The sequence below is a fragment of the Myotis davidii genome, unplaced genomic scaffold (assembly GCF_000327345.1).
Source record: "Myotis davidii unplaced genomic scaffold, ASM32734v1 scaffold424, whole genome shotgun sequence".
Taxonomy (NCBI): domain Eukaryota; kingdom Metazoa; phylum Chordata; class Mammalia; order Chiroptera; family Vespertilionidae; genus Myotis; species Myotis davidii.
In genome coordinates, this window is record NW_006295827.1 from 1,330,996 (window position 1) to 1,356,536 (window position 25,541).

Here is a 25,541-nt window from a genome sequence, read left to right on the forward strand (position 1 = left end):
CGACTGCCAGTTTAGGCCTGATCCCACGTGGCAGCCATCTTGTGCCCACATGGGGGCAGCCATCTTGTGCAAGGGCATGATGGTCAATTTGCATATTACCTCTTTATTATATAGGCTTACATTGGGGACTAGGTGAAAAACATAAAACGATTAAGCAAAAACAATCTATACTAATAACAGCCTAGGTGGTCCTCCTGCCCTCATGCGCCACCCTCACATCGCCACAAGATGGCCGCCCTCACGTTGTCACAAGATGGCCACCACAAGATGGCCAGCAGGGGAGGGTAGTTGAGGGCAAACAGGCCAGCAGGGGAGGACAGTTGAGGGCAATCAGGCCAGCAGGGGAGGGCAGTGCGGGTGACGAGGCCTGCAGGGGAGAGCAGTTGGGGGAGATCAGGCCAGCAGGGGAGCAGTTAGGCTTCAATCAGGCTTGCAGGGGAGCGGTTAGGAGCCAGCAGTCCCGGATTGTGAGAGGGATGTCCAACTGCCGGCAGTCAGACATCCCTGAGGGGTCCCTGGTTGGAGAGGGTGCAGGTTGGCTGAGAGACACCCCTCCCCCATGCATGAATTTCATGCACTGGGCCTCTAGTAACAACAATAAGAAACTACAAACAAACTCATGAATATAGTATGGTGATCACAAGAGGGAAAGTCGGGTAGGATGAGGTAAAAGAGGGTAAATGGGGAATAAATGTTGATGGAAAGAGACTTGACTGGGGTGGTGAACACACAATACAATAGACAGATGATGTGTTATATAATTGTACACTTGAAACCTATACAATTTTATTAACCAATGTCACCCCAATAAACTCAAATCCTATACAAGAGAGGAATATGCTAATTATCTATTATGCCGTAACTTTACGACCAATCTACAAGTGATGGAGAGCTACAGGAGGGCAGGGCAATGAGCTAGAAGCAGAGAGAGCTACAGTAGGGTGGGCCAGTGGGCAGAGAGCTACAGGAGGGTGGGGCAGTGGGTTACTAGCAGCGGAGAGCTACCAGCAGCGGTGGGCAGGTGGCCAACTGAGGCAAGCGGCAGCGAGGTACTTTCGCAGTAAATAAATAAAATTAAACTAAATTTTAAAAAGAATTATATACCTAGCATAGCACAATTAAAAGCTCATCAAATTTCTGCTTATCAGATATTGCTTAAGCAGACCCACATACAAAGTGGAACTGTACTCATCATGATGAAGATAAGCTGTAACTTATTTAACTTCTTCAAGGTCATGTTAGGAATAGGACTGTGTTACTAAAAACTTCATTTGTGACCCTATAACATTTGAGAGTTATGAGGAGCTCAGTATTCTTATCAAGGGTCAAGTGTACAACAAGGTGCTGCCCATGGAGGAATATCACATTACTTCACTGTCTCAACTGTACCACTAAAGGAATTTTCACGGAATAATAATTTGCAGTACATCTACTTGAAGCAATTTTGTATTTATTTATTCAATTGAATTATTTATGTTATTCATAATGAAATGAAATTCAAAAAGCATTGGTTCCATCACATTTTCCTTTGCTTTCATTTGGTTTCCTGCATATGACTATTTTTATGCAAATGAGGTTTTGATGACATTAAACATTTTCTACTGATTTTCCAAGAACAAATATGTTCTCTCCATATGCCACCGTCTTCATTTTCCTGCATCCATCCTCAAAGCTCTGTTGGCTGATCAGAATTTCTTCTAAATTAACTCCGAGGGCATTCCGTCTGTAATACTGATGAACCTGTCTTCCTCTGCAGTGCCCATGTAGCACTCCCATTAATACCTGAATTTAGCCCATTTTGCCCATTCCACCAGAAGCCTTACTTATCCCCCCAGCTCTAACGGCGCTGTAAATCTCACCTTGTTACAAAGGATCCTGTCATACCCTGCTCTACTCACAGAGCAAAAACGATGGAACCCCCCACGTAAAAAAGGCATTGTGGCTGCACAGACATTTGCCTTATCTTCAGGGCTAAGGAACAATTGTTTTCAGGACAAATCAGAGTGGAATTCGGCAGGTTGCCTACCCTTGGGCTTTCTTGTAGGGGGGTAGGGGTGTGTGTGTGTGTGTGTGTGTGTGTGTGTGTTTTACCTTAGATGCACAGGGCAGGCAGAGTAACCGCCTAGAAATATAAGATTGCAGGTTTCAAGTCTAGAGTCTCCAGTAACCAGCATTATAGAAATTTTTGATTGCTCCATGAGCTGTTTCCCAAAATACAGTTCTACCTACAATCTTGACATAAGGCAGCAAAGGGCTACAGAATCAAGGACAACATTTATGCAAATTCCAACGCTGGTTTGATTTAAGGTTATAAATCAAGAATCCCATTTTCCATAAACACATCTACATTTGGGAAACATGATTTGGGGGAACATGAATTTGGAACTCAATGACCCGGGAGGTTGTGAACAGGCCACGAAGCAGATCCATTTGCATAGACTAGACAAGGTGCACACTGGTTTCTATCCACTGATTTCAAGTTTCTCATGCAAGAAATTGAAACTTGTCCAGAAAGCACTCTAGAACAGAAATGGAGGGGTATCTTTTCCGTGGCCTCACTTTAATGCATTTAGATGAGAATCCTCTCAGGTCCCAATAAAAGACTGAATTAATTTTGCCAACTCATAAACTTTTAGGCCCAGGATGACACTGCCTCTAGCAAGAAGTGGGAATCCTTTCTTAAAAATGAGGGAAATCTTTGACCCCCATCATGTTTAAGGTACCTCCTGCACTGCAAATAGTATCTTAGCTTCATATTTCTCTTCCTATTTTACATCTCTGTGTTGGAGACACCCCAGAGAGTTATCAACCATTTCATGGGGTATAATAAAATTCTAAAAGGCAAATAATTCAAAATGAGCTTGATTTCTATTAACTTTCACTTGTTAAAATAAATGGATGAACGTGAGTTGGGAAGAAACAGGTGGGGAGGGAGGGAAGTGACACAAGCTGAGCCACCAACAAAGGACATGAACTGCCCCAAGTGTGGGAACCCCCGCCCTGACATTATTTCCTCTTCCACCTGCCTCCGGGAGGAGCTCAGAAGATGGGGGGGGGGTCCCAGGATGCTCACATTTTAAAATTAAGAATCACTCACGGAGCTTGGAAAAATATAGATACACTGCTTCTGTTCTGATCTACCATCTCTGCAGCAGCCCTGCTGATTCAAATGCAAGGATCCTATTGCCCAAAACATGACAGGCCTGCAAGCTCTCAATCTTGTGGAACATTGGGGTCACCTGGGGAGCTTCTTAAAAATAATTTAATATAGATGCTTGTGGCCCACTCCTGGAGATTCTGGTTTGCTTACTGTGGGGTAGAGTCTGGGCAGCCCAACCTTCAAGCTCCCCAGATTATTTCAATGCCCAGCTGAGACTGAGAACCATCGGTGTAGGGAGAACAGGGATGTGATCCCTATAGGAGCTTTTACCTTTTACTTTTCCAACTTCTGACACCTTTACCCAAAGATCATTCCATCCTCTTTGAATACTCATCTTTATTCCAAGATTCACATCTTCTCATAGCAGGCAGGAAATGATAATGAAAACTGAGCCATTCGCTCTTGGCTATGACAGTTGGGGATATTAAGACAGGAGCATCTGATTGAGGTAACAAAGGGTTTCTTTCTGCTGCCCAGATCCCAGAACAGCTTGCAAGAAGGAGGAGCATTCCCTTCACCTCCTGTCAGCCACGCCCGCCCGAACTTTGGAGGCCCAGTCAAGCTCCACCTTGGAGCAGCTTCACCAAAAGTCTCCAAAATGAAAACTTCACTGAGTACACAGGCCTCTGCAGGCAAGGCCACCGCTGAATGATGCCCAATCTTTCCCTCTTGACCCTCTCAGAGGTTCTCAACACACAGAAGTAATTCACAGGAAGTGGCCAAAACTTCAGACCAGGAATGTTGGGCTCGGCAACCTACATTATTAGGAAGCCCCACAGGCTGCCCTTTGAAAAAAAGTACTCTATAATGTGCTTTTTAATATTCAGCCCTTTTCATGAAAAAATTATTTTCATATGTGGGAAAATAATTTCAATGTGTGAAAAAGTAGGGCATACATTGTACTGCTTTTGGTCTAACCACTACTGATGATGGCAAAGAAGAAGAGGAGGCAGCTGGCCCCATCCCACTGGCTTTCCCAAGTGTCCGTGCCCTCAGGACATCTGAACTGACCTCCTTCATAAAGGAGCTGCTGTAAATCTCAAAGCTGAACTTCTGATCCAGCCAGAAGAGCCTTAGGAAGTGAACATGCCCTTCCCAGGCACTCAGCACAGCCTGGTGTCTGTCTCAGGCCGGCTGCCTCGCACTTCAGTGCCAAGTTCAGGACAAGGAGTGTGAATTACCCTAGAGCCAAGTTTTCCATCTGAGTGAGACATGCAGTACTAACCCACTTTTCAGAGAGATACTTTCCTAAAGAATCTATCATTCCATGCAGCATGTTGTAAGGATAAGAGGGATGTGTGGCAAAGGATCTCTAAAAATATTGCAGCTAATGTTTACTGTTCAGATATTAATACAGGAGAAGGGCAGAGACTAATGCAGTTCACATGTAACATTTTACTCCCCACAGCAATCCCATAGAGTAGATATTATTACATCAACATTTCAAATATGAGGAAACGGAGGCACAGAAAGGTTATATAATTCTCCCAAAGGTCACATAGCCAGTAAGAGGTGAAACTGGAATTAGAACAGAGTTCCGGGTCCAGGCTCTTGACTTCTGTGAAAAATTCTCTCATGAAGGTTTTTAAATGGTCCAGACATGCTTTTCAGATGTAGGGAGCTCACAAATGTGGGATCAACATTCACCCACAAACGCTTCAGGAATTATTATCCTCACATGTTAAAAGGGAAGGCACCCCTACCAGCACATTTCCCTTCACCCCCCACCGGAATAAGGACCAGCTCTGACAAAAGAAGTCCCCCTGGTTGTGCCTCTAGGTTAAATCAACTTTACAGTAATGTATTTCCTAAACATAATAGTATTTTTTAAAATTTATTTTTCCTGAATTTTACAAAAAATACTCTATCCCTTAAAGAGGGTTTCAACCATATCTATAATAATAAAAGCATAATATGATAATTAGACCAGACATCCTTCCGGATGACCTTCTGGACGAAGCTGGGGACGCAAGGGAAGCCCAGGTCCCGGGTGCCAGAGAGAAGCCAGTGCTGGCAGCCGGGGGAAGGCAGGCCTACTCTTGCACGAATTTTGTGCACTGGGCCTTTAGTTACACTATAAGGCTATTTTAATGGGCAATAATTAATCAAATTAGCCCTTGTGGTAATGGGATTCTGTTACACCTGGAAGGGGTAAAAGGACCAAGAGAAGAAGACTAACGAAGGAAGCATATGTGCATACACACATACACACATACACACATACACATAATTTCTCAGAGAAATGGTCCTGTCTTAAGACTCAGAATTTCTTCTTCTTCTGGTGATACCAGTGTGAAGTAGGAGGTTCCAGTCCACACATGGGAGGACAAGCAGGGCACCTGGTGTGGAGAGAGGGGCACAGGCCCTGAAGATACACACACACGCACACGCGCGCACACACACAGCTGGATTTGAATCTGGGTACCAGCACTTACTAAGCCTGTGACCTCAGGTAGGTTGCTCAACTTCTCCAAACTCCCCACCACTTTCCTCATTATAAAACAGAGATGGCAACAGCTACTTCAGAGAGCAGTTACATTTAAATGAGATCAATAAAACATGCAGCACAGTGACAAACACATAAGAGGCAGTCAATAAGAGGGAATTATTATTGTGGTTAGTGAATCAGAGACACTCCTAAGCAGGCACCTATTTATCATTTCAACCAACAAGTATTTATAGGGTAGCTACCCTCTGTGCTGACTTCTGTGGAAAAGAAAGGTTAACACAGGATCCTTAGCCATCATTAAGGTTCTGTCATTCTATATGAAAGCCAACTTATGACCCACAGCAATCTGCTGCCCAAGGAATGATTCAGAAAACAAACATACAGAAGAAACCTAGTTGCAGCTCTAATGATCAGATGTTTCCTTTTCAGGGAGGAGGGAAAATTTGAGCTGGGTATTGACCGATGAGTAGATTCTTTCCACTAAATTATATCTAACACCATAACTCACATAGGCACACAACTCACATACACACAGACTCAACCTAAAACACCCACTGGGCATGGATGACTCCAAAAGCCTCATGGTCAGTCCAGCCATCATCCTGACCTCCAGACCCAAACATGCAACTGTCCGCTGGACGTGACATGAAGATGGGCCACAGGCATCTCACACTGCCTGTGTCCAAAGCAGGCACTGTTGGAATTTAACAGGTTAGAGTTTATGGCAATAAAGGGAAGAGGAGACTGTCTGAGTGAAGCAAAATGAATTCCAAAGAAACTTGACATCTGGATTTATAAGCACGAAGCCAAAGGAGAAATGGAAGATAACAGTAGTAGAAACTGTCCATAAATTACCCACGCAGACTGGAAACAGGAGGCAAGCCATAAAATGTGTTCAGGGACCACAGCAGTGGCTTTAATACACACAGATTTCTGTGCTGCTAGGGGTTCCTGCCCCACATTATGGAATAATTGGGCAAGCAGATCATTAATATGCCATTTTATGATATGAGATGGTATATCTCAGCACAGGAAAGGAGTAGAGGTTTTTAAAGCCTTGCCTGGCTTCTGGTGTCACCAAATTTTACCTTCTGGCTCACACACACATAGCCAAATAATGAATGAAGCGGAAGAGATTCGTCTCCTGTTGTGACCTCAATAAATCTGTAACCATGGGGAACCCCGGCCAAGCCGAACGGCTATCTTCCCCACAAAACAAGTACCTCTGTAGGGGTCTCCCTCCTGGTTAAGGAATTAACTCCCCCTTTGTCTCCCAAGCTAGAAATCTCTGATTGCACCTACTTCACCCATATCCAATTACTTGCCTCATCTTGCTGATCCTCCAAAAAATGTTCTTGAATCTAGCTATTCCACTCCACCTCCTCTTCGTCCCTGGTTTGTTACAGAGAAATAACTGCTGTGAAAGCTACACAATCATTATAAAACATCCGCTGGGTTTTTAGAAGTCTCTCTCTCTCTCCACGGTGCAGTGCCTCACACATAGCTGACACTCGGCACAGGTTGGGTGGATGGAGAAAAGACTTATATTTAGCCATCAGCCTTCATCTCCTCTAAGCTATCCCCCACATTTCTCGCACAATTAGTCATAATTTTAAAAAATCAGAGGGTAACAATAATACCATCTTGCCTCACAGTCTTCATTGGTGCCCACTGAAATGATAATATCTGTGCCTAACACAGGCTCACACATGAAGTGCTTTGCAGGGCTCCCCTTACTCCCAACCTCTTCCACAATTCACTCTGGGAACTGAGCTGAGCCACGAGATTCTGTTCCACTACCCCCCAAATCCAAGATCATTTCTAGTACTCCTCCTGCACTCGCTCTTCTCTCTCAAATGCCCTAGATTCTCTTTGGAGGGAAAATTCCCCCTCACCCTTAAGACCAAGGTCACCTTCTGTGCCATCATTTGCTTCTCCCAGGAGGGCGCATTCCTTGTCTTAGGTGCTAGGGCCCTCTGTGCGCAACCCCAGGACTGTGGACAGTGGTGGCCATCCCCTCTCTCAGATTTCCAAGGAAGCCCAAATGTGCTGTGCTCCTCTCCAAGCTGCCAGCACAGTGCCTGGCGGGTGGGAGGCTCCACTCAAAAACCATCCTATATAATAAAAGCCTAATATGCTAAGTGTCCAGTCATCCGTTCAACCAATCAAAGCATAATATGCTAATGATATGCTAAGGCCGCTCAACTGCTCGCCATGATGTGCACTGACCACCAGGGGGTAGACGCTCCAATCGGTAGGTTAGCTGCTGGGGTCTGGCAGATCAGGACTGAGCAAGATGGGCTGGACATGCTCTGGAGCCCTCCTATGGTCCCTCCCTGGCTGGCGAACCTTCCGCATCCCTCCCTGGCCCCGATCATGCACGCAATCCAGGCTGAGGGACCCCACCTTCCCAAGTGCATGAATTTCGTGCACCAGGCCTCTAGTTTTTAATATTTTTTTAAGAATGAAAGAAAAGAAATATATACCACAGTTTTCTATCCATTCATCCACTGATAGGCACTTAGGCTGGATTAGAAAACTGAGGTACATCTGCACAATGGAATACTATGCTGCTGTAAAAAAGAAGGAATTCTTACCATTTACAACAGCATGGGATGGTACTGGAGAGCATTGTGCTAACCAAAATAAACCAGTCAGAGAAAGATAAACATCACATGATCTCACTCATTTGTGGAATATAATGAACAACATAAAGTGATGAATAAAAACAGACCCAGAGACAGAGAAGCATCTATCAGACCGTCAAACCTCAGAGGGAAGGTACAGGTGGGTGGGGGTAATGGGGAAAGATCAACCAAAGGACTTGTATACATGCATATAAGCCTAACCAATGGACACAGACACCAGGGGGTGAGGGCATGTGCCGGGTGGGTAGGGGAGGGCAGGGGGAGTTCAATAGGGGAAAAAGGAGACCTATGTTCTAGTATTTATAATACTTTAAACAATAAAAAAATAAAAATAAATATATATCAAAGGAAAAGCAAAAAAAGTATTATCTTTAGCACCTCCAAATAAGAGAAAGGTATTTACAAAAATGTTTTTGAAAAAGCTGCTTTGAAACAGCGTGGGCAAACATTTTAAACAAAAGATACATACCGTGTACTTTCAAACTAAACTCTAGATAGATGGAGGAGTGAAATATGAGAGTCAGGGAACAGCCACACAGAGCAGAATACATTTAAAAGTGTTCTGAGGGATGACATCTTCCTCAACTTTGAAGCAGTGAAGAAAGGAAAACGGAAGAATTGACAGTTTGGGATTCAAACAATTTAAAGTATCTGTCCAGTGGAAGGGGGAAAAAAAATCACAAAATTAAAGAAAAAGGAAAAACAGCATATTGAAAACCATTTGCATGAACTATGACAAGCAAATGGTTAATCCCACTACTGCCTAAAAACTCACTCATATTAATAAGAGAAACAAATTTCTCAGGAGTAGTCTAATAATAAAACAATAAGAATTAAATAAATATGAGATTTTGCATAAAATTTGCAATACAATCTAAATCCTCTAAACATGGAAGAGCTTTTGGGGGGCTTCACAAGAAGAATCTTGCCCATTGGGGTGCAATTTCTCCTGGGCCTGGACCTGCAAGGGAAGAAGAAAGCAGCCGCTCTGGCCCTGACAGCTGCCTTCCTACCCACCCCCAGGGCTCAAATATCAAAAAAGCAGCTTCTACCGGCAAGGCCTTTCCCACTCTTGGACAGCAAGGATTAACTTGCAATTAAAAAGATTAATTTGGTAAAGTCTTCTATGAAGCCCACAATTTACAATGGTGCCCCTGGTTATCATGTGTGGCCTGTGGGCAAGCTCTCAAATTTATCTCTAATTTCCCCTTCAAATTCCTCCTCCACAGAGCAGCCCGAATCATCTAAAAAGGCAACTGTGGCCATGTCATCCAACCTAGATCTCCAACTCTTTCTTCTACCCTACTTTCACCCTTCCTATCTTGTGCTTAATTTTTTGGTATAGATTTACATGTACAGCTTAAACTTATGTTTTATTAAAACAAAACATGTATAGTCTCATCCCACTTTTCTAATCTCCATTTCTTAATAACAATGATTGTGCTACTATTCTTGATGTTTAAATTTTAGATATTTTCAATTAATTTTGTTTCTGAAGATTAAGATTTAATTTTCTTATACTACCCACTCACACCCCCATTCCTTCTCCTTCCTCCTGCAATATAGTTATATAATAATTAGTAGTTAAACAGTTATCCATTATTTACATTTGTATGACCATATTGTTTACAGCTGAGCCACAGACTGTATGCAATTGCAATTCCTTTCTTGAGAAAATTTTGTTTTGTTGTGTAGGTAATAATTGCTTTGCTTTTTCACAATTTTTTTTTTCTGTGACTATCACTAATTCAGTCCCCAACTTTTAGAAAGAATGGTTTAAAATATCTTGCAAAGGCAAATGAAGAAAAATAAACAAGTGGGACTACATCAACTTAAAGCTTCTACACAGCAAAAGAAACTATTAACAAAATAAAAAGGCAATCTAATTAATGAAAAAAACTATTGCAAACCATATATCTGATAAGGGGTTAATTTCTAAAATATATTTTAAAAAGTCCTACAACTCAATAGCAAACATAAAAAATCTGGTTCAGAAATGAGCAGAGAATCTGAATTTTTCCAAATAAGACATACAGATGGGCAACAGGTACCTGAAAAGATGCTCAATTGTAATTAATCATCGGGGAAACGCAAATCAAAACCATAATGAGATATCACTTCACACCTGTTAGAATGGCTATTTTAAAAAAGGCAAGAAATAATAAGTGTTGGTAAGGATGTGGAGGTAAGGCAACCCTTGGGCACTGTTGGTGGGGATGTAAATTGGTGCAGCCACTATGGAAAACAGTATAAATGTGCTTCAAAAAGCAAAGTAGAACTACCATATGACCCAGAAATTCCACTTCTGGGTATTTACTGAAAGAAACCCAAAACACTAATTCAAAAAGATGTATGCACCCTCATGCTCATTGCAGCATCATTATAATAGCCAAGATGGAAACCTAAGTGTCCATTGATAGGTGAATAGAAAAATAATATGTGATACACATATACATACACACACACACACACACACACGAATATTATTCAGCCATTATACTAGGTGATGTAAGTGAGAAAAAGATAAATACCATATGATCTCACTTACTAGTATATAAGGAATCTAACAACAACAAACAATCTCCTATATACAGAAAAAAGATTGGTTGTTGCCAAAGGCATGGGGTGGAGGGGTGGGAGAAATGGGTCAAGAGAGTTAAAAGATACAAATTTCTAGTTACAAAATAAATACATCATGGAGTAGTAATGTACACCATGGTGACTACAGTTAATAATACTGTATTGCATATTTGAATGCTGCTAAAAGAGTCGGTCTTAAAGTTCTCATTATAAGAAAAAAATTCTGTAGCTATTATGATGACAGATTTTAACTAGACTTATTGTGGTGATCATTTTGCAATGTGGACAAATATCAAATCATTATGCCTGAAATAAATAACATGTTGTATATCAATTATACCTCAATAAAAATAATTTTTTAAAATCTTAATACAGTAAAAAACCAAGTAATTAAACGATTATATCCCCTGCCCCCCCCCCCTTGTATACATTCCTTTTATATCCCTTTATCCTCCTGTCCTAATATGAATGGTTACCCTTGAAATGTTACCCTGGACAGCCCTTCATCATCTCTCTGGGATCTCCTTTTAGTATTCTCTTGTTTGAACCCTTTTCCTCATTCCTATTATCATTCTCTTTCTTATTTTACTCCCTTGTTTTACTGGAGCATATACTTGAGTAGCTTCCTGAAAACAAATGCAGAGAAGGTAAACTTGTTGAGACCCTACATAAATGTAATGTATTCACTTTCTGCTTGCTCTTGGCACAAACTATTCTATGGTTAACTCTAGAATTCTAAGTTGAAAATGCTTTTTTAAAACTTGCCTCTTAGTTTTTACTGTTGCTACTGAGAAATCCAATACCAACTGTATTTGAGTCACTTTTCTCTCTGAAAGCGTTTAGGACTTGCTCTTCACCCATGCTGATCTGAAATTTTTAACTTACATTTCTTAATCTGGGCTTAATATTTTCCCTTTCACTCAGCATGTAGATACTGGGTGAGACTTTCCCATCTGAAAACTCTAGAGTTCTGGGAAATTTTCCTGTATCATTTCTTTGATGATTTCTTCTCTCTGTTTTCTCTGTTCCCCTCTGACATTCTTATTAGTTGATGTTGAACCTGCTGGACTGATCTAATTCTTTTCAAGTCTTCTCTCATATTTTTATTTTTTGTCTTCCAGAAGACATCCTCAATACTGCCTTTCAACCTTTTATTACATTATTTATTTCTATCTCATTTATAGCTTCCAAGATTTGTTTTTTATTCTCTGATTATTACTTTAACATAGCACTTGACTCTTGTTTTGCAAATAAAACACATTTCTATGTCATGACATGATATCTCTATGTCATGAGTTATAAAGTTGGTAATCTCTGTTTCCTCCAAATATGTTTTCTATTTGCTGTTGCTAAGGCCTTTTATAACAGAGACTCTCCTGAGATGTCTAGGGATCCTCGCTCTCATTTCTTATTTTAGATTAAAACAGTATGAATAGTTGGATGGAGCTTTACGACAGGCATAACTTACTAATAGTTCATGAGCAGAACCAACCATTTGGGGAGTATACCCCCAACTCTCATATCTATTGGCCTTTTTCTCAGGCTAGATGGTTTCCGCAGAGTAGTTTCTTCAAATACTTGATGGTGAAGTTATAAAAGCCTTGAGGGGTAATGAGGTTGAGAGTGTTCCCATTTAGTATGCAGCCTTATCCTCTTACCTAGGTTACACCTTATGAACTAAAGCCCAGAGTTCACCTTCTCCAGAGAGGAATCCTCTCATATTCCACTGGGTAGAAAAGGATAGACTCTGGTTGTGCAGAGTTGGAGAAAGGATCCAAAGATCCAACTGCAATCCTTCTACTCAGATCTACCTCCCAGCCATCAGAAGTACCCAGCACCTCCCATTTCTGGGTCTCTGGCATTCTGAGGTATGATTAGGCTATGTTCTTCTGCTCTTACCACCACTCTCCACCATATGCAGGCAGCTGGGTCTCAGCCTCATCCAGTTTGCTGTCAGTTAACTTTCACCCATCCTCTTTCCATCTTCTAAAACTTTGTAGGCGACTCTTCCCCGCTGTCACTGTCTGCCTAGTTGTCCCTTAGAGGTTGCCATCTTCTCTAGTCCTTTATTATTAGTGAAATTTCAGGAGTGACCAGAAATAAATGGCATGCTCAAGCCACCATGCTACGCTACAGAGCACTATGGACCTATACATTCTTCTCTGAGCACACCATTTTTTAATTTGTGCCCCTAACTCTGATCTTGCTGTTCCCCTGCCTGGTCTGCCCTTATTCCTTTCCCTTATTCTATTTTCCAACCTTTATTGGTCCTTCAAAATTAAGCTCAGGCACCATCTTGAGCAGGAATCTTACCCATATACTCCTTGCACATGCTATGTATATCTCTGGCCTGATACATACCATACAGACCATATTGTGCTGAATTAATCTGCCCGCACATCTGTCTCCCTCCCTAGACAAATAGTAAGTAGGCAAGAACGGTGTCTTATCCAATGTCCTGCCTCTATCTAGTGTGGGGAAAAACATCTGGCACATAATAGGTGCTCACTAATATTTGTTCAACTGACCCATTTCCAGCAGCTTCATGTTGGAAGCATTTTCATTCTCATAGGAGTGAAAAGAATAGGACTCTGTTTATTTGTCAATGTCCAAATAAGGAAGACTAATCAGAGAGTACCAGAAAATGAAAACAGCCAGATGTTTTTAAGAGCAAAAGTCCAGGAATACAAAACAGTTTCCAACAGGGGTGATGTATATTTTTCCTAGTGATTCAAATGAATATATGCTTATTAGGCAGGGAGAGAGAGTTAACAGGCTCCGTGGTGAATCCTGCAATTTTAAATCCATTTAAGATAATTTTCTTTATCTCAAATCTATTTTTCTCAGTAACCAGGATACTTAACTGATTTGTACAAAACTCATTTGAAAAAGAAATAATCTGCTCTAAACAAGGGCACACTCTGAATAGAAAAAGAGAGACACTAGAAACCTAAACAGTAAACGAAAAATCTTTTTGAGAGGCCAAGGCGGACTCCTGCTTAGAAAATAGGTTTTCCCTCCAGCATCTTGATTCTATGAGCAATTTCTTTTCTCGATTTCACCAGGAGAAAACAAATAATTCTTAAATCTGAGGGCATAGAAAAAAAGAACTTTCATAAGACAATCAAGATGCCAAACAAACCGTTTAAATGGTAAGAATCTCAGACAAAAGAGTAGAAACAGCCATGGATGTGCTTTCTCACCTGTCAGCTTGGCAAAGCATTTTCTAAATGGCAGCACCCAGCTTTGGAATGGTCAATTGAAATTCCAAAAGGAGTAGAAGGTGCTATAAACTTTTGGGAGGGGAATATCACAATATGTGTCTAGAGCCTCCAAAAATATTCCTGCAATGTGATCTAAGGATTATACTTTTAGAAATGTGAATTAAGAAAATAAATATCTAATCAATACACATAAAGACTTGAATGGGAAGCTAGTCATCGAAGCGTTATTTATAATAATGAAAAATCAAAGTCCCAAACAATGGAAATAATGATCATAGCTAATAACATCAGAAAATGTTCATGAGATAACGTTAAATGAAAAAAAAAGAGGTAAAACAATATATCATATTCTCATAATCTGCAGAGAAAACAGACTTGAAGACAGATTTTAACAGTTGCTATCTCTAGGTAATGAGATCATGGTGATTTCTGATTTTTATTGAAAACTTTTTGTATTGCAGACCTTTCTATATGTTTCTGGGTTGCTTTTATACAAAGCAAATGTTTTATTTAGCTCATATTTCATAATCAACAGTACTCAGTTTATTGGTTGTGGAGGAGACTGAAATAAAAGCTCCCTCACGAGTTACAAATGACATCAGAAAATGTCACAGACTGGGGTCTTCGTCTACCCATAGGATCCAGGGATCTCCTCTGAATGACTGAACCAGAACTTACTTGGTGGGACGATAATCCGGAATGGAACGATCCAGCGAGATTTTTTCACTGAGGTAGGAATTGTAGCCATACTTCTCATGGGGTCCCTTGGCTTTTTCCTCTTCAGCTGGGGAAAGGGTAGCAGGAAGGCCCCCTTTGCCCCGCCCACCATAACCTTCAATGAGCCCAAGGGATTTGGATAAGCCTAGAAAAAGGAGGGGGGAAAAAGAATTATTTGAAAACCACTATATCATGATATGTCACTCAAGCTCAGATGCAGCTTCAATGGACATTTTAGCATTACCTGTCATGCAAAGAATTATGTTCTCATTTGATCAGTCTTGGGAATATGCTCTGAGCACATCTATATTGAGAATTGACAGGAGGGGCAAGGCAAAGGTGAGTTGTGGGCTTAGGTCTTGTTCCCTAAACCCTCTCCCTTTTTGAGAACTGGGGTCTATAAAAGAGACTGCCCAGAGTGGTAACCGAGGGGGACACAAGAAATGGGACAGAACGGGGGCTATTATTCATGCCTGTTTTCCTCTCTCCAAGGGGCTATTACAACAAGGCTAGCAAGGCCCAGAGACACCCCATACAACACTAGATAAGAAGAGCTGCTAACAGGAAACTGCAAAAATGCAGGTGTTTTTACTTCATTTGAACAAAGAACGATACACAGATTGCTTTTATCGTGAGTTTAAAGTGTGTAACAGCCTGACACGGTTCTTTACTTAAAGGTTTTATTTAAATTTCATCTAAATGGCAAAGGAAATACAAAATGCTTGAGAATAAATTACAGCAGGAAAAAACCCATAAGGGTGATAACTGTGCCAAGTAGAGTAGGAGGCCCCGGCAACAAGCCTCACTGAGCAACTGCAAGTTCCCGGATGGTGGCAGCTTTACAACTATTGTCCCATTACACGGTGAACAGCTTCATGGGCAATTTTTAAATCCTAGAGCTATGGGAGGTTTTACTACTCAGCTACTTGGCCATTTCAAATGCCCAAGCTACTCAGTACACACACACGCACTACACACGCGCACACACATGCAGAACTATATTCACAGAAGTCTCACTGCTGCCACTGGTAGGAAATACACAGACTAGGGTTGTAGATGGTTCCCTCAAGCCTTTACAGTGGGCAGCCCACTTAGCCTAGGAGGATGCAACCTTTAAGGAATTCCATGCAAATCATAGACCCACAGGTCTGTTCCAGTCACATGGTCCTCTATCACATAATGGCAAGACTTGTATTCATTCCCTTTTCTGCTCCTCTAAAAACAGGTATTTATTTTCCGTAATACCAAGATTAGAAGGCAAAGGTTGAATGAATATCTCAGAGTTGAACTTAGGTGAAAATCGTTTTTCTGCCTGAGAATCATCTCCACTGTTCTTTGGGAACCCTGACATCTTTCCTGCCTGCCACCATCCCAATACAGGCACCAGCAACTGAGAATGTGATTACTGCAGCACCTCCTACCAGCTTCCTGGTCTTTAATCTCTCCTTCCACATTAATGTGCAATTCCAATAACATCACCTTCACCATGCTCAAAAAATCTACAAGACCTCTATCCATGTCGAGTATAAACACCTGAGTTGGGTTTTAAAATGACATTATTAGGGGGATGTAGAATGGTGCAGGTACTTTGGAAAATAGTTTGACAGTTTCTCAAAATGCTAAATATACTTATCATATGATCCAGCAAGTCCATTCCTAGGTATATGTCCCAAAGAAATGAAAATATATGCCTACACAAAAACTCATACACATATGTTCAAAGCCGCAGAATTCATATAACTAAATGTCCATTAATTGAAGAATGGATAAATAAAATGTGGTATACCCCTACTGCGGGAAGCCACCGCTTGCTGATACTGTCCCGAGAGTGCACCAAGGAACGTGGAAGGCCGAAGGGCCTTGGGTGTTAGCAGGGCTGAAGCTAAGCACAGATTGTTCGTATTGAGATAGCGGTGGCTCAAGGCAATTCCCTAACCCCGTGGTCGGCAAACTGTGGCTCGCGAGCCACATGCGGCTCTTTGGCCCCTTGAGTGTGGCTCTTCCTAAGCCTTAGGAGTACCCTAATTAAGTTAATAACAATGTACCTACCTATATAGTTTAAGTTTAAAAAATTTGGCTCTCAAAAGAAATTTCAATCATTGGACTGTTGATATTTGGCTCTGTTGACTAATGAGTTTGCCGACCGCTGCCCTAACCTGATAATCCTTTTACTGTTTACCAAACTTTACCTTTGATATGCCTTGTATGCATTGCTAAAGGGAAAATATGTATTCAAGTAAATAAATAGCAGACCAGGCCAGAAGTCAGTGTGCCTCTTCAAGAAAGAGGCTCCACCTGGCCCCCAATGCCTTCTAAATTCATATTTCTTGTATAGTATTTTCATTTGTGCGTCGGCTCCTCTTTCAAATCCTGAATCCCTCGGCGAAGGACACTGCACCATACAATGAGATATTATTTGGCAATACAAAAGAATAAAAGAGTGATATATGCTACAACATGGATGAAACTTAAAAACATTATGCCAAATAAACAAAGCTAGTCAGCAAATGCCACACATTGTATGATCACATTTACATGAATGTACAGAATATGCAAATCTGTAGAGGCACAACATAGATTAATATATGCTTAGGGCTGAGGGGATTACGGGAGGAAATGGGGAGTGACTACTAACACATGGAGTGGCTTTCAGTGATGGAAATGTTCTGAAGTTAGATTGTGGTGATGTTTGGCCAAATTTGTTTGGCCATACTAAAACTCACTACATTGTACACTTTAAGTGCATGGACGAGATGCTATGTGAAAATTTTCAATAAAGCTATAAAAAACTGACTTTGATAGATATTTCTGTTTCCATCAAGAAGGAAGGCTAAAACAACATAAAAAGTTTCCAGTAAAGCACCTAGAAATGCTGAATAAAAGACTTTTAAGCCCAGCGGGTGTGGCTCAGTGGTTGAGCATCAACCTATGAACCAGGAGGTCACGGTTTGAATCCCAGTCAGGGCACATGTCTGTGTTGCGGGCTTGATCCCCTGAATGGGGCGTGCAGAAGGCAGGATTCTCTCTCATCATTGATGTTTCTATCTCTCTCTCCCTCTCCCTTCCTCCCCAAAAGCAATAAAAATATATTTTTAGAAACTTTAAAAATATTTTAAATACATAGCAGAGCTTGTAAGAAAGAAAGGGAAACTCCCAGAGGTAAGTTAAAATCTGAGTTGAGACTGTACCTGCTGGGGTGAGATGAAGGATGGATTTCGTGTTAACAAAAGGTTGGAGTAATAGGGCTTATACATGCACAAGACATGAGATTTTTTTATACCTTAAATGTTTCATAAGAATTTTTAATTATGAAGGTAAAGGTTCCAATTTACCCAAAACCTGGTTTGGGAACCTATCTGGATATAGGGTCTTTGTATATGTAATCAAATTAAAATTACTGGTGTCCTTATAAGAAGAGAAAAAGAGACAGAGATAGTCACACAGAAGAAAACCATTTGATGACAGAGGCAGAAACTGGATGATGCAGTTGCAAGCCAAGGAATGCCAAGGTCTTTCAACAACTCCCAGAAGCTAGAAGAGGCTTGGAAGGATTCTTTCCTGGAACATTCAGAGAGAGCATGGCCTGGCCAACACCTTGATTTTTATTTTCTAGCCTCCAAAACTGCGAGACAATATATTTCTATTATTTTTAGCCACCAAGATTGTGAGGAATTGTTATAGAAACTACATAAAATTAATATAATCTATATATATATAAGCCTAAGCGACTATTACGACCAGTCGACCGAATGACTGGTTGACTGGTCGCTATGATCTCCGGGACTGTGAGAGGGTGCAGGCTGGGCTGAGGGCACCCCCTCCCCCCTGCACGAATTTGTGCACCGGGCCTCTGTGAATATCATAAAAAGGAAAAAAACGTGCAAATTAATAGAGCAAATATATACCAAGCAAATACGTATCAAAAGGAAGGTGGGGTGGCTCTCTTAATATCAGATAAAAGAGGATTTAGGGCAAACAGGCTTATGGGGATAAATAAAATCACTACATAATGGTAAAGTAACAATCTCCCGGGAAGCTAGAAAGAATTATAAACTATCATGTGCCTAGCATCATAGCTTCAAGTTACATATCGCAAAAACTGACCACATTACAAGGAAAAGTCAACAAAAGCACAATCATTGTGGGAAATATTAATACATATCTGAGTATTTAACAGATGAGAAGGGCAAAAATTTAGCAAAAATACAGAGGAACTGAACAAAATTGACAAGCTTGATCTAATGGACCCTGCACCTGGCTTCTTAATAGGTACATGTTCCCTACAAGGGCATATGGGACATTTAAACAACTGACAGGCTACAGAAAAGTCTCACCCTCTCTTACAGATAATCTCTGAACATAAATCAATTTAAAAAAAAAAAACAGAAACCAATAATAAAAATACCACAAAGAACTCACACATTTCAGTAATTTAAAAAAGTCTTCTAAAACATTCATGAGTCAAATAATTAACCATAGTGCCATTAGGGTGAAACTGACAGAACTTTTAGGATAGTGTTAAAATAATACTTGGAAGAAACTAAGTAATTGCATATATTAAATGGAAGGGAGGAAAGATGGATAATTAATGAGGTAAGCATCTAACCTAAGGAGTTATTAAAAGAAGAGAGAAAACCCAAAGAGCAATAATAAACAAAAGAACAAAAATGAATGAATACACACAAAAGAAAGACAGCAAGATAGGAAGGAAGGAGTAAGAGGTAAGGAGGGAGAGGGGGAAGAAAAATAGACAGTGCCTAGGGCCCCCAATATTTTGGGGGGCCCAGGAACATGTTTAAATTTCTTTTAAAATCATAACATTGCAGTTACATAATATAATTTACAATATTTTTATGGAGGAAGAAGGCCATGAAGACCAAAGATCCTAGGGCCCACAAAGTTATTGTGCAACTCTAGCTTTCTCGTGTTTAGAATTTTATCCGTATATAACAAGGTGCCTAAAGCAAGTAACAAGATGTGAGGCATGATTTAGGAATTTTACCTGGAAAGTGGATAGTGCGCGGACAGGCCGGCACTAACAGTAATGAAAAGTACTGTTTATTGAGTATCTACTATGTGCTGGGCACTCTGCTAAACTCTTTACATAAACTCTATCATTGTCTCATCTAATCTGCTGACAAACCTCATGAGGAAGGCATTACAATCATCTCTATTTTCCAAATGACACTGAGTCTGAGAATGTAGTGACCTTGTTGAGGTTCCATGGCTGGCAAAGGAGGATAGACCTGGGTTCTGGATATAGTTGGAGATATAAAGGAGGATAGACCTGAGCTTGGTGACAGATAAGGAGACCAGATCCAGAGCACTTGCAGCAGCCCACACAGGGATGGGAGGGGTCCCCTTTAAGGAAGTGGTGGTGATCAAAAGGAGAGGTGAGATTTGAGAAATACTTAAGAGATACCATCACAAGGCAGGAGACAGACAAGTGTAAGGATGAGAGAGAGGAAAGAAGGGAATGAGCCTGGGGTTTCCAGAGGCAGGAGTGGGTGGTGAACCCACTCACAAGGATGGGCATACAGAAGTAAGTTTGAGAAGAGGAGTTCCATTCTCTGCATTTGGTATATGGGGCAACCGTGGGACATTCACATAGGATCAGACGCTCAGGGGAACACACGAGAATGGAAGTTCAGATGGCAGAGGAGGCCTGATATTTGGACCTGGCACCATGGGCATGGAGGGGGTAGTAGCCATGATAAAGGGTGGGGGGAATGCTGAGCAGTAAGAAGGAGAAAGACAGACATCACTCAGGAAGTGTTCTCTGACCACACTCCTCATGCAACTTGGACCAAATCTAGGGTAGGAATCGCATACTTCGAAGCTCATTTCTTCTCTGCTCTATATGCATGCTCTGTCATCAAAGCTTCATTGGAAGCTCAAGACTTCGAGGAACTGAAGAAATTAAAGAATTTCTTAAAGAATTACAGAAACGTTTCAATATGGATCAAGTGGTTAAGCTTCCTGCTTATCTTCATAAACCCATTTGACCCCTCTCTCTCCACCCAGTGATGGGGATTGTTTAGGCTTTCGTTGTTTTCAATGCTTTTATATCCATTTTTCTATTAGACATGCATGGTAGATATGACCATGATCACTTTAGAGATGAGGAAATGGAGGCTCAGAAGGATGGATGAATTATTTAACCATCCGAAGGTAATGGAGACAGAATGCAATGTTCCTTCCAACCTTCAAACACACACACACACATACACACACACACACACACACACACTATATCCAGAAAATTCTGTATGAAAAAAGAACCCAGCTTTAAAAACATGATGAATGGTAAATAAATGATCGTAAGTTCAGAAAAATAATATAATTATTACCTGACATATATGTGATTCAAACAATCTGTGAACTATCCTATATGATAAAAGGGTAATATGCAAATTGACTCTAAGGCAGAACGACCAGAATGACTGCTTGACCAGTCACTATGAGGTGGTCACTATGACCACCTCTTGGTCCCTTTTCCTGGCCGGCAGGCTCTGATTGCCCGATGGCGAACAGGGAACTGGGGGTGGGTGGTGGGGGACATGAGCAGTGCCAGGCCAAGGCCCCTGCCCCGCTGGTTGTCCCACACACAGAGGGCAACCCGTGGCGGGGACAGGGCTGGCCAGTGGGCGGGAACGGCCAACCTCTTGGTCCCTTCCCCCAGCCGTCAGTCTCCAATTGCCCAATGGCAAACAGGGAACCAGGGATGGGTGGCGGCAGGGGGCGGGTTCAGCTGCAGGCAGTCGGGGAAGATGGCCCTGATCACAGGCCAAGCCTAGGGACCGTACCTGTGCACGAATTTTGTGCCCTAGGCCTCTAGTTGCATAGACCAGACCACTGACAATGGGTTTTTCTCCTTGTTTTATGTACTTCTTTCTATTCATTCACCCTGGGTTTCTCTTTTCCCTTCCCAGTACCTGCTGCCTTTGCTCACAAGCCACAGACAGCCTTCTGTGGTTTTCCTGCCAGCATGGAGCCCAGGAGCCAAGAAGGAAACAACTGGAATAGGGCAGATTGGCCTTCAACTTGACTCAGTGGTTTCAGTGGAAAACATCTGATTCTTCCTCTTATTTCATCCGTGTGGTTTTTGGCACTTTTTTTCTTCCCTTGATATAATAGCATTTCTTTTGTCCAGTCTAAAGAGACAACTTCCAATCCCAAATCATTAAATACCACCTCAGAGCTAAAATGCATCTCAGTTGAGCTTGCCCAGTACGCTTCCAGCAGCAGCCTTTCCAGTGCGGGCCAGGAGGCCGGAGAGGGGATTTATTATAAGTGGCATAGGAATAAAGACTAGGAATGCTTGCTTCCCACCAAGGACACACAGGGAATGATGGTTCCCAGTGAGATGCTTTTCCCCTTCCTGTGTCATTATTTCCTCCACTATGAAAGGCACCCACTTAGCAGCCTCAAAAAGATCACTCCTCACGGTGCGATGTGACAACTATGAATTATGTGTTTTGTGGTCTACGTGTTCCCATTTTCCCCCCAATTTAATCTGCCAGAAAGGTTCAACAAAGCAGCAAAAATTTTTACTGGCATTTTAATGTGTTTACTTAGAGGTTCCAAGAAACTGTTGGCAAAGATACATAAGAATTCAAGTTCGCCAGTGGGGCTCACTTCACTGGGAAAACTTGCCACCGGAGCAGGCTTGGATGACTCCTGAACCAGGGAAACTTCTCTTCTGAAAGCACCCTTCGCTCTTTGGCCAGAAGCTGTTGCAGCCGCTGCAGACCATATGAACTTGTAGGCATGGAAGCCGTATTTGGCAAAGGGAAGAAGCAGCAGCAAAGAGGGAAAGAAGGAAGAGAATGAGGGAGCGGTCTCGCACCAGGCCTGGGAGGACTCCTGATTCCCTCTTCCACATCAGGCACTGCCTCCTGAGTCATTTTAGCTGAAGGCTGCAGAGCCGAGGGGTGTTATTGGACAGGTAGCTGAGGATAAAAGGAAGAAGAGTAAATTGAGGTCAGTTGTCCCATAGCACCTACACTGAGTATCCCTCATGTTTCTCTCCTTACCCACTCCACCTTTTTCCCCGCTGCACGCCCCACGAGAGAGACCTGTGTAGACAGCATCAAGGTTCCCTTGCTTTGGGCTGGGTTCAACCAACAGGTAACACCTTAAGGAGACTGATGGATAGAAAGAGAGAGAGGTCAGGGTGTTTATTCCCCCAGCTCCCTCCAGGCTGGGCAGAGGTATGGCAGAGGCTGCACCTTCCTCACCCAGCTGCAATCAGGCAGCCCTCCCCCAGGTCAACCCAGGGTCACAGCTAAGCCCATGTTATGCCACCTGCTCCCTCCTCTGCCCCCTTCAGCCCTTCCTGCCTCCTCTGTTGCCAGCCCTAGAGAAATTCACCATTCTTTGTCATTCCTTGGTGATTTCCCTGAACTCTGCCCCAAACCATTGTAAACGGTTTTGCTAAATCTCTTCACTCACCCCTCTGAGTGTGCCATCTGTTTCCTGCAGGATCCTGACAGATACAACATCTTCCCTAGCCCCATGGGAAGACTTCTAGGCCTTCTCCTTATGGGCAGGGATGTGGTCACCCGGTGCCTGACACATTAAAAACTATTGAGTATATGGATGACAAGAGATAAAATCTGGAGATTGAATTTGGGACCATTTGTTACAAAATGAGGTCGAGAAAGAAAATTAAAAATCCAGGAGAGAAAAAAAAATCTAATAGGAGAAAAGCTAAGAGGACATATTCTAGCATATTTATATTCAAAAAGAAGAATGTCTGCACTGATGAATGTCATACACAAAGCAAGCCTGGCCAAGGCCATCTGACCTGGCAGTGGAATGGGCCCCTGTGACCCTGGGGATGGCCACGTCAGTGAAGCAGGTGCTTCCAGGGCATTGAAAGGGCAGGATGCCTGGGGCTGTGGCATGCAGAGGCTCACGTGCTAACAGTGTTTTGTATCTCAGCCATAACCAACCAGAATACAGAATACAGAATACAGAACTTGAACCATAGAAAGAAAATTACAAAATTTTACTAAGTGGAATATATATATATATAAATTGGCAGTGAGAGAGATATTTCTGAATGAAAAGAGGCAATGTTATGATGATACAAAATTAAGCCCTCACTTAATGTCAGAGATAGGATCTGTGTCTTTAAGGGAAACCACATATAACAAAACCAATTTGACCACAAGCTAATTGAAATGAACAAGAGTTAATTTTCTATGACATTTCATCAACGTTTTAACAAAATGACATTAAACAAAATAATGTTATGTATGGGCTTAATGTAATTCCAAATGGGATTTTTTTAAACATAAGAACAGGTTCTAAAATTAACCAACACAAACACAGAGATAATAAAATGTAGACATTTTTTGTAAAAGAATAAAAATGGGGAATTGCCCTAGCCCATATTAGGTTAGGACACAAAGCAACTAATAAAGCGGCATGGTGATGGAGAGGTGATTTTACATATATGCTGGGAGGTGAAGCTCTAAATTTTTTTTTCTCAAATAGTTATGCAACTTTACAAACCTTAAGTAACAAAAAGAACCTCCACTTTCAAAATTTTAGGAATTCCTTTCCAGTGCAGTGGAGTCCACACCTAATCTCTGCGCAACATCTCATGTGGGTGACGGAGCAGCTCTGTCCCATGGGGTCTGGCAACTGGAGGTGCACGTGCTTGACACTCGCTCAGCAAGAGTCAATCATGCTGCCCACATCGGCCTTCTGTTGGGCCCAAGCTCCGAAGGGACCATAGTGGTGGCAAAGTAAAGAGCAAAGGTTCTAAATCAACTCCGAGCTGCCTTCCCACCTCCCTTCACACGACATAATAAGTCTTCCCAGGTCACAGTGTAGCTGGCATTATTCTTTTTCAGAAATAAGGATGGTATTCACAACAAACACACACTCCGGAAGAGATAGAGATGCACCAAATGCAACCTGGGGCCACCTTGTCTACTCAGGAAGCTCCCCATCATCTCAGCATCTCAGCAACCACAGCCCAACATGGGGAAACCACACACACACACACACACACACACACACACACACACACAGCCCGAGAGTCCGTCATGTCACGCGGCTGTCTTCAGGTGAACAAGCATGTGTCAGCTGGTCTCTGCAGCCCCGAGTCCCAGGGACATCCCACGATGCTACAGCATGTGGAAGTTGATGACAGGTATGGACAATCGGGACATCACAGCCATAAGCTTCATAGTGAGCAATAATTCCAGGTTTATTCTTGGCCAACCTCCAGGTCTGTCTTTCTGAGGAAGCCAGCCTGATAATAGAGATAAATAGGACATCTGAGAAATGCTTGAAGAGGGGCCATGAAGGGACTTACCCTATTGGCTAGTAAAACATAGCGAAAAGCTCTAATAATGAAGATAGTGAGCTAATGGAACAGGAAACGACAGGCAGATCGATGGGACAGAAAAGCTAGCCCACAAATATTGCTGGAAGAGGGAGAGGAGAGCACCATTTTGGAACAAGTGTTAGTGATAATTAAACTGACAAATGTGCACTAGATACAAAGCCCTATCTAAGCACTTTCTTTATAATATGTATCATATGTCCAATATTTATATTAAACATATATGTTAACTGTATGTATCTGTGCTGAATAGACATATTTTAATTCATATCTGCCACTACCCAGATTCAAACTCAACTCATCTTTTTCTTAAGTTACTGCAGTTGACTGCTAACATTATCTTCACAGTGAGCTTTCTCACATGCAGATCTGATGGCTGCTTTAAGTTCATTCATGCATT

General features: G+C 41.9%; 1 protein-coding gene and 2 long non-coding RNA genes across 3 annotated transcripts in view; all 3 read right to left on the reverse strand.

Moving 5' to 3' along the window:
- WBSCR17 (Williams-Beuren syndrome chromosome region 17) overlaps positions 1–25,541 on the reverse strand; it is a 420,861-nt gene that overhangs the window by 249,475 nt on the left and 145,845 nt on the right. Inside the window, exon 2 of the mRNA XM_006770853.2 lies at positions 14,740–14,923. Coding sequence (XP_006770916.1) covers positions 14,740–14,923 — 184 coding nt within the window. The remainder of the gene's footprint in view (positions 1–14,739; positions 14,924–25,541) is intronic.
- LOC107184245 lies at positions 22,324–22,920 on the reverse strand. The gene is made up of 2 exons (XR_001515072.1): positions 22,815–22,920; positions 22,324–22,730 (listed from the first exon to the last, which is right to left on the reverse strand). It is a non-coding gene; the product is annotated as an uncharacterized LOC107184245 (long non-coding RNA).
- On the reverse strand, positions 24,031–25,507 carry LOC107184246. The gene is made up of 2 exons (XR_001515073.1): positions 25,440–25,507; positions 24,031–25,048 (listed from the first exon to the last, which is right to left on the reverse strand). It is a non-coding gene; the product is annotated as an uncharacterized LOC107184246 (long non-coding RNA).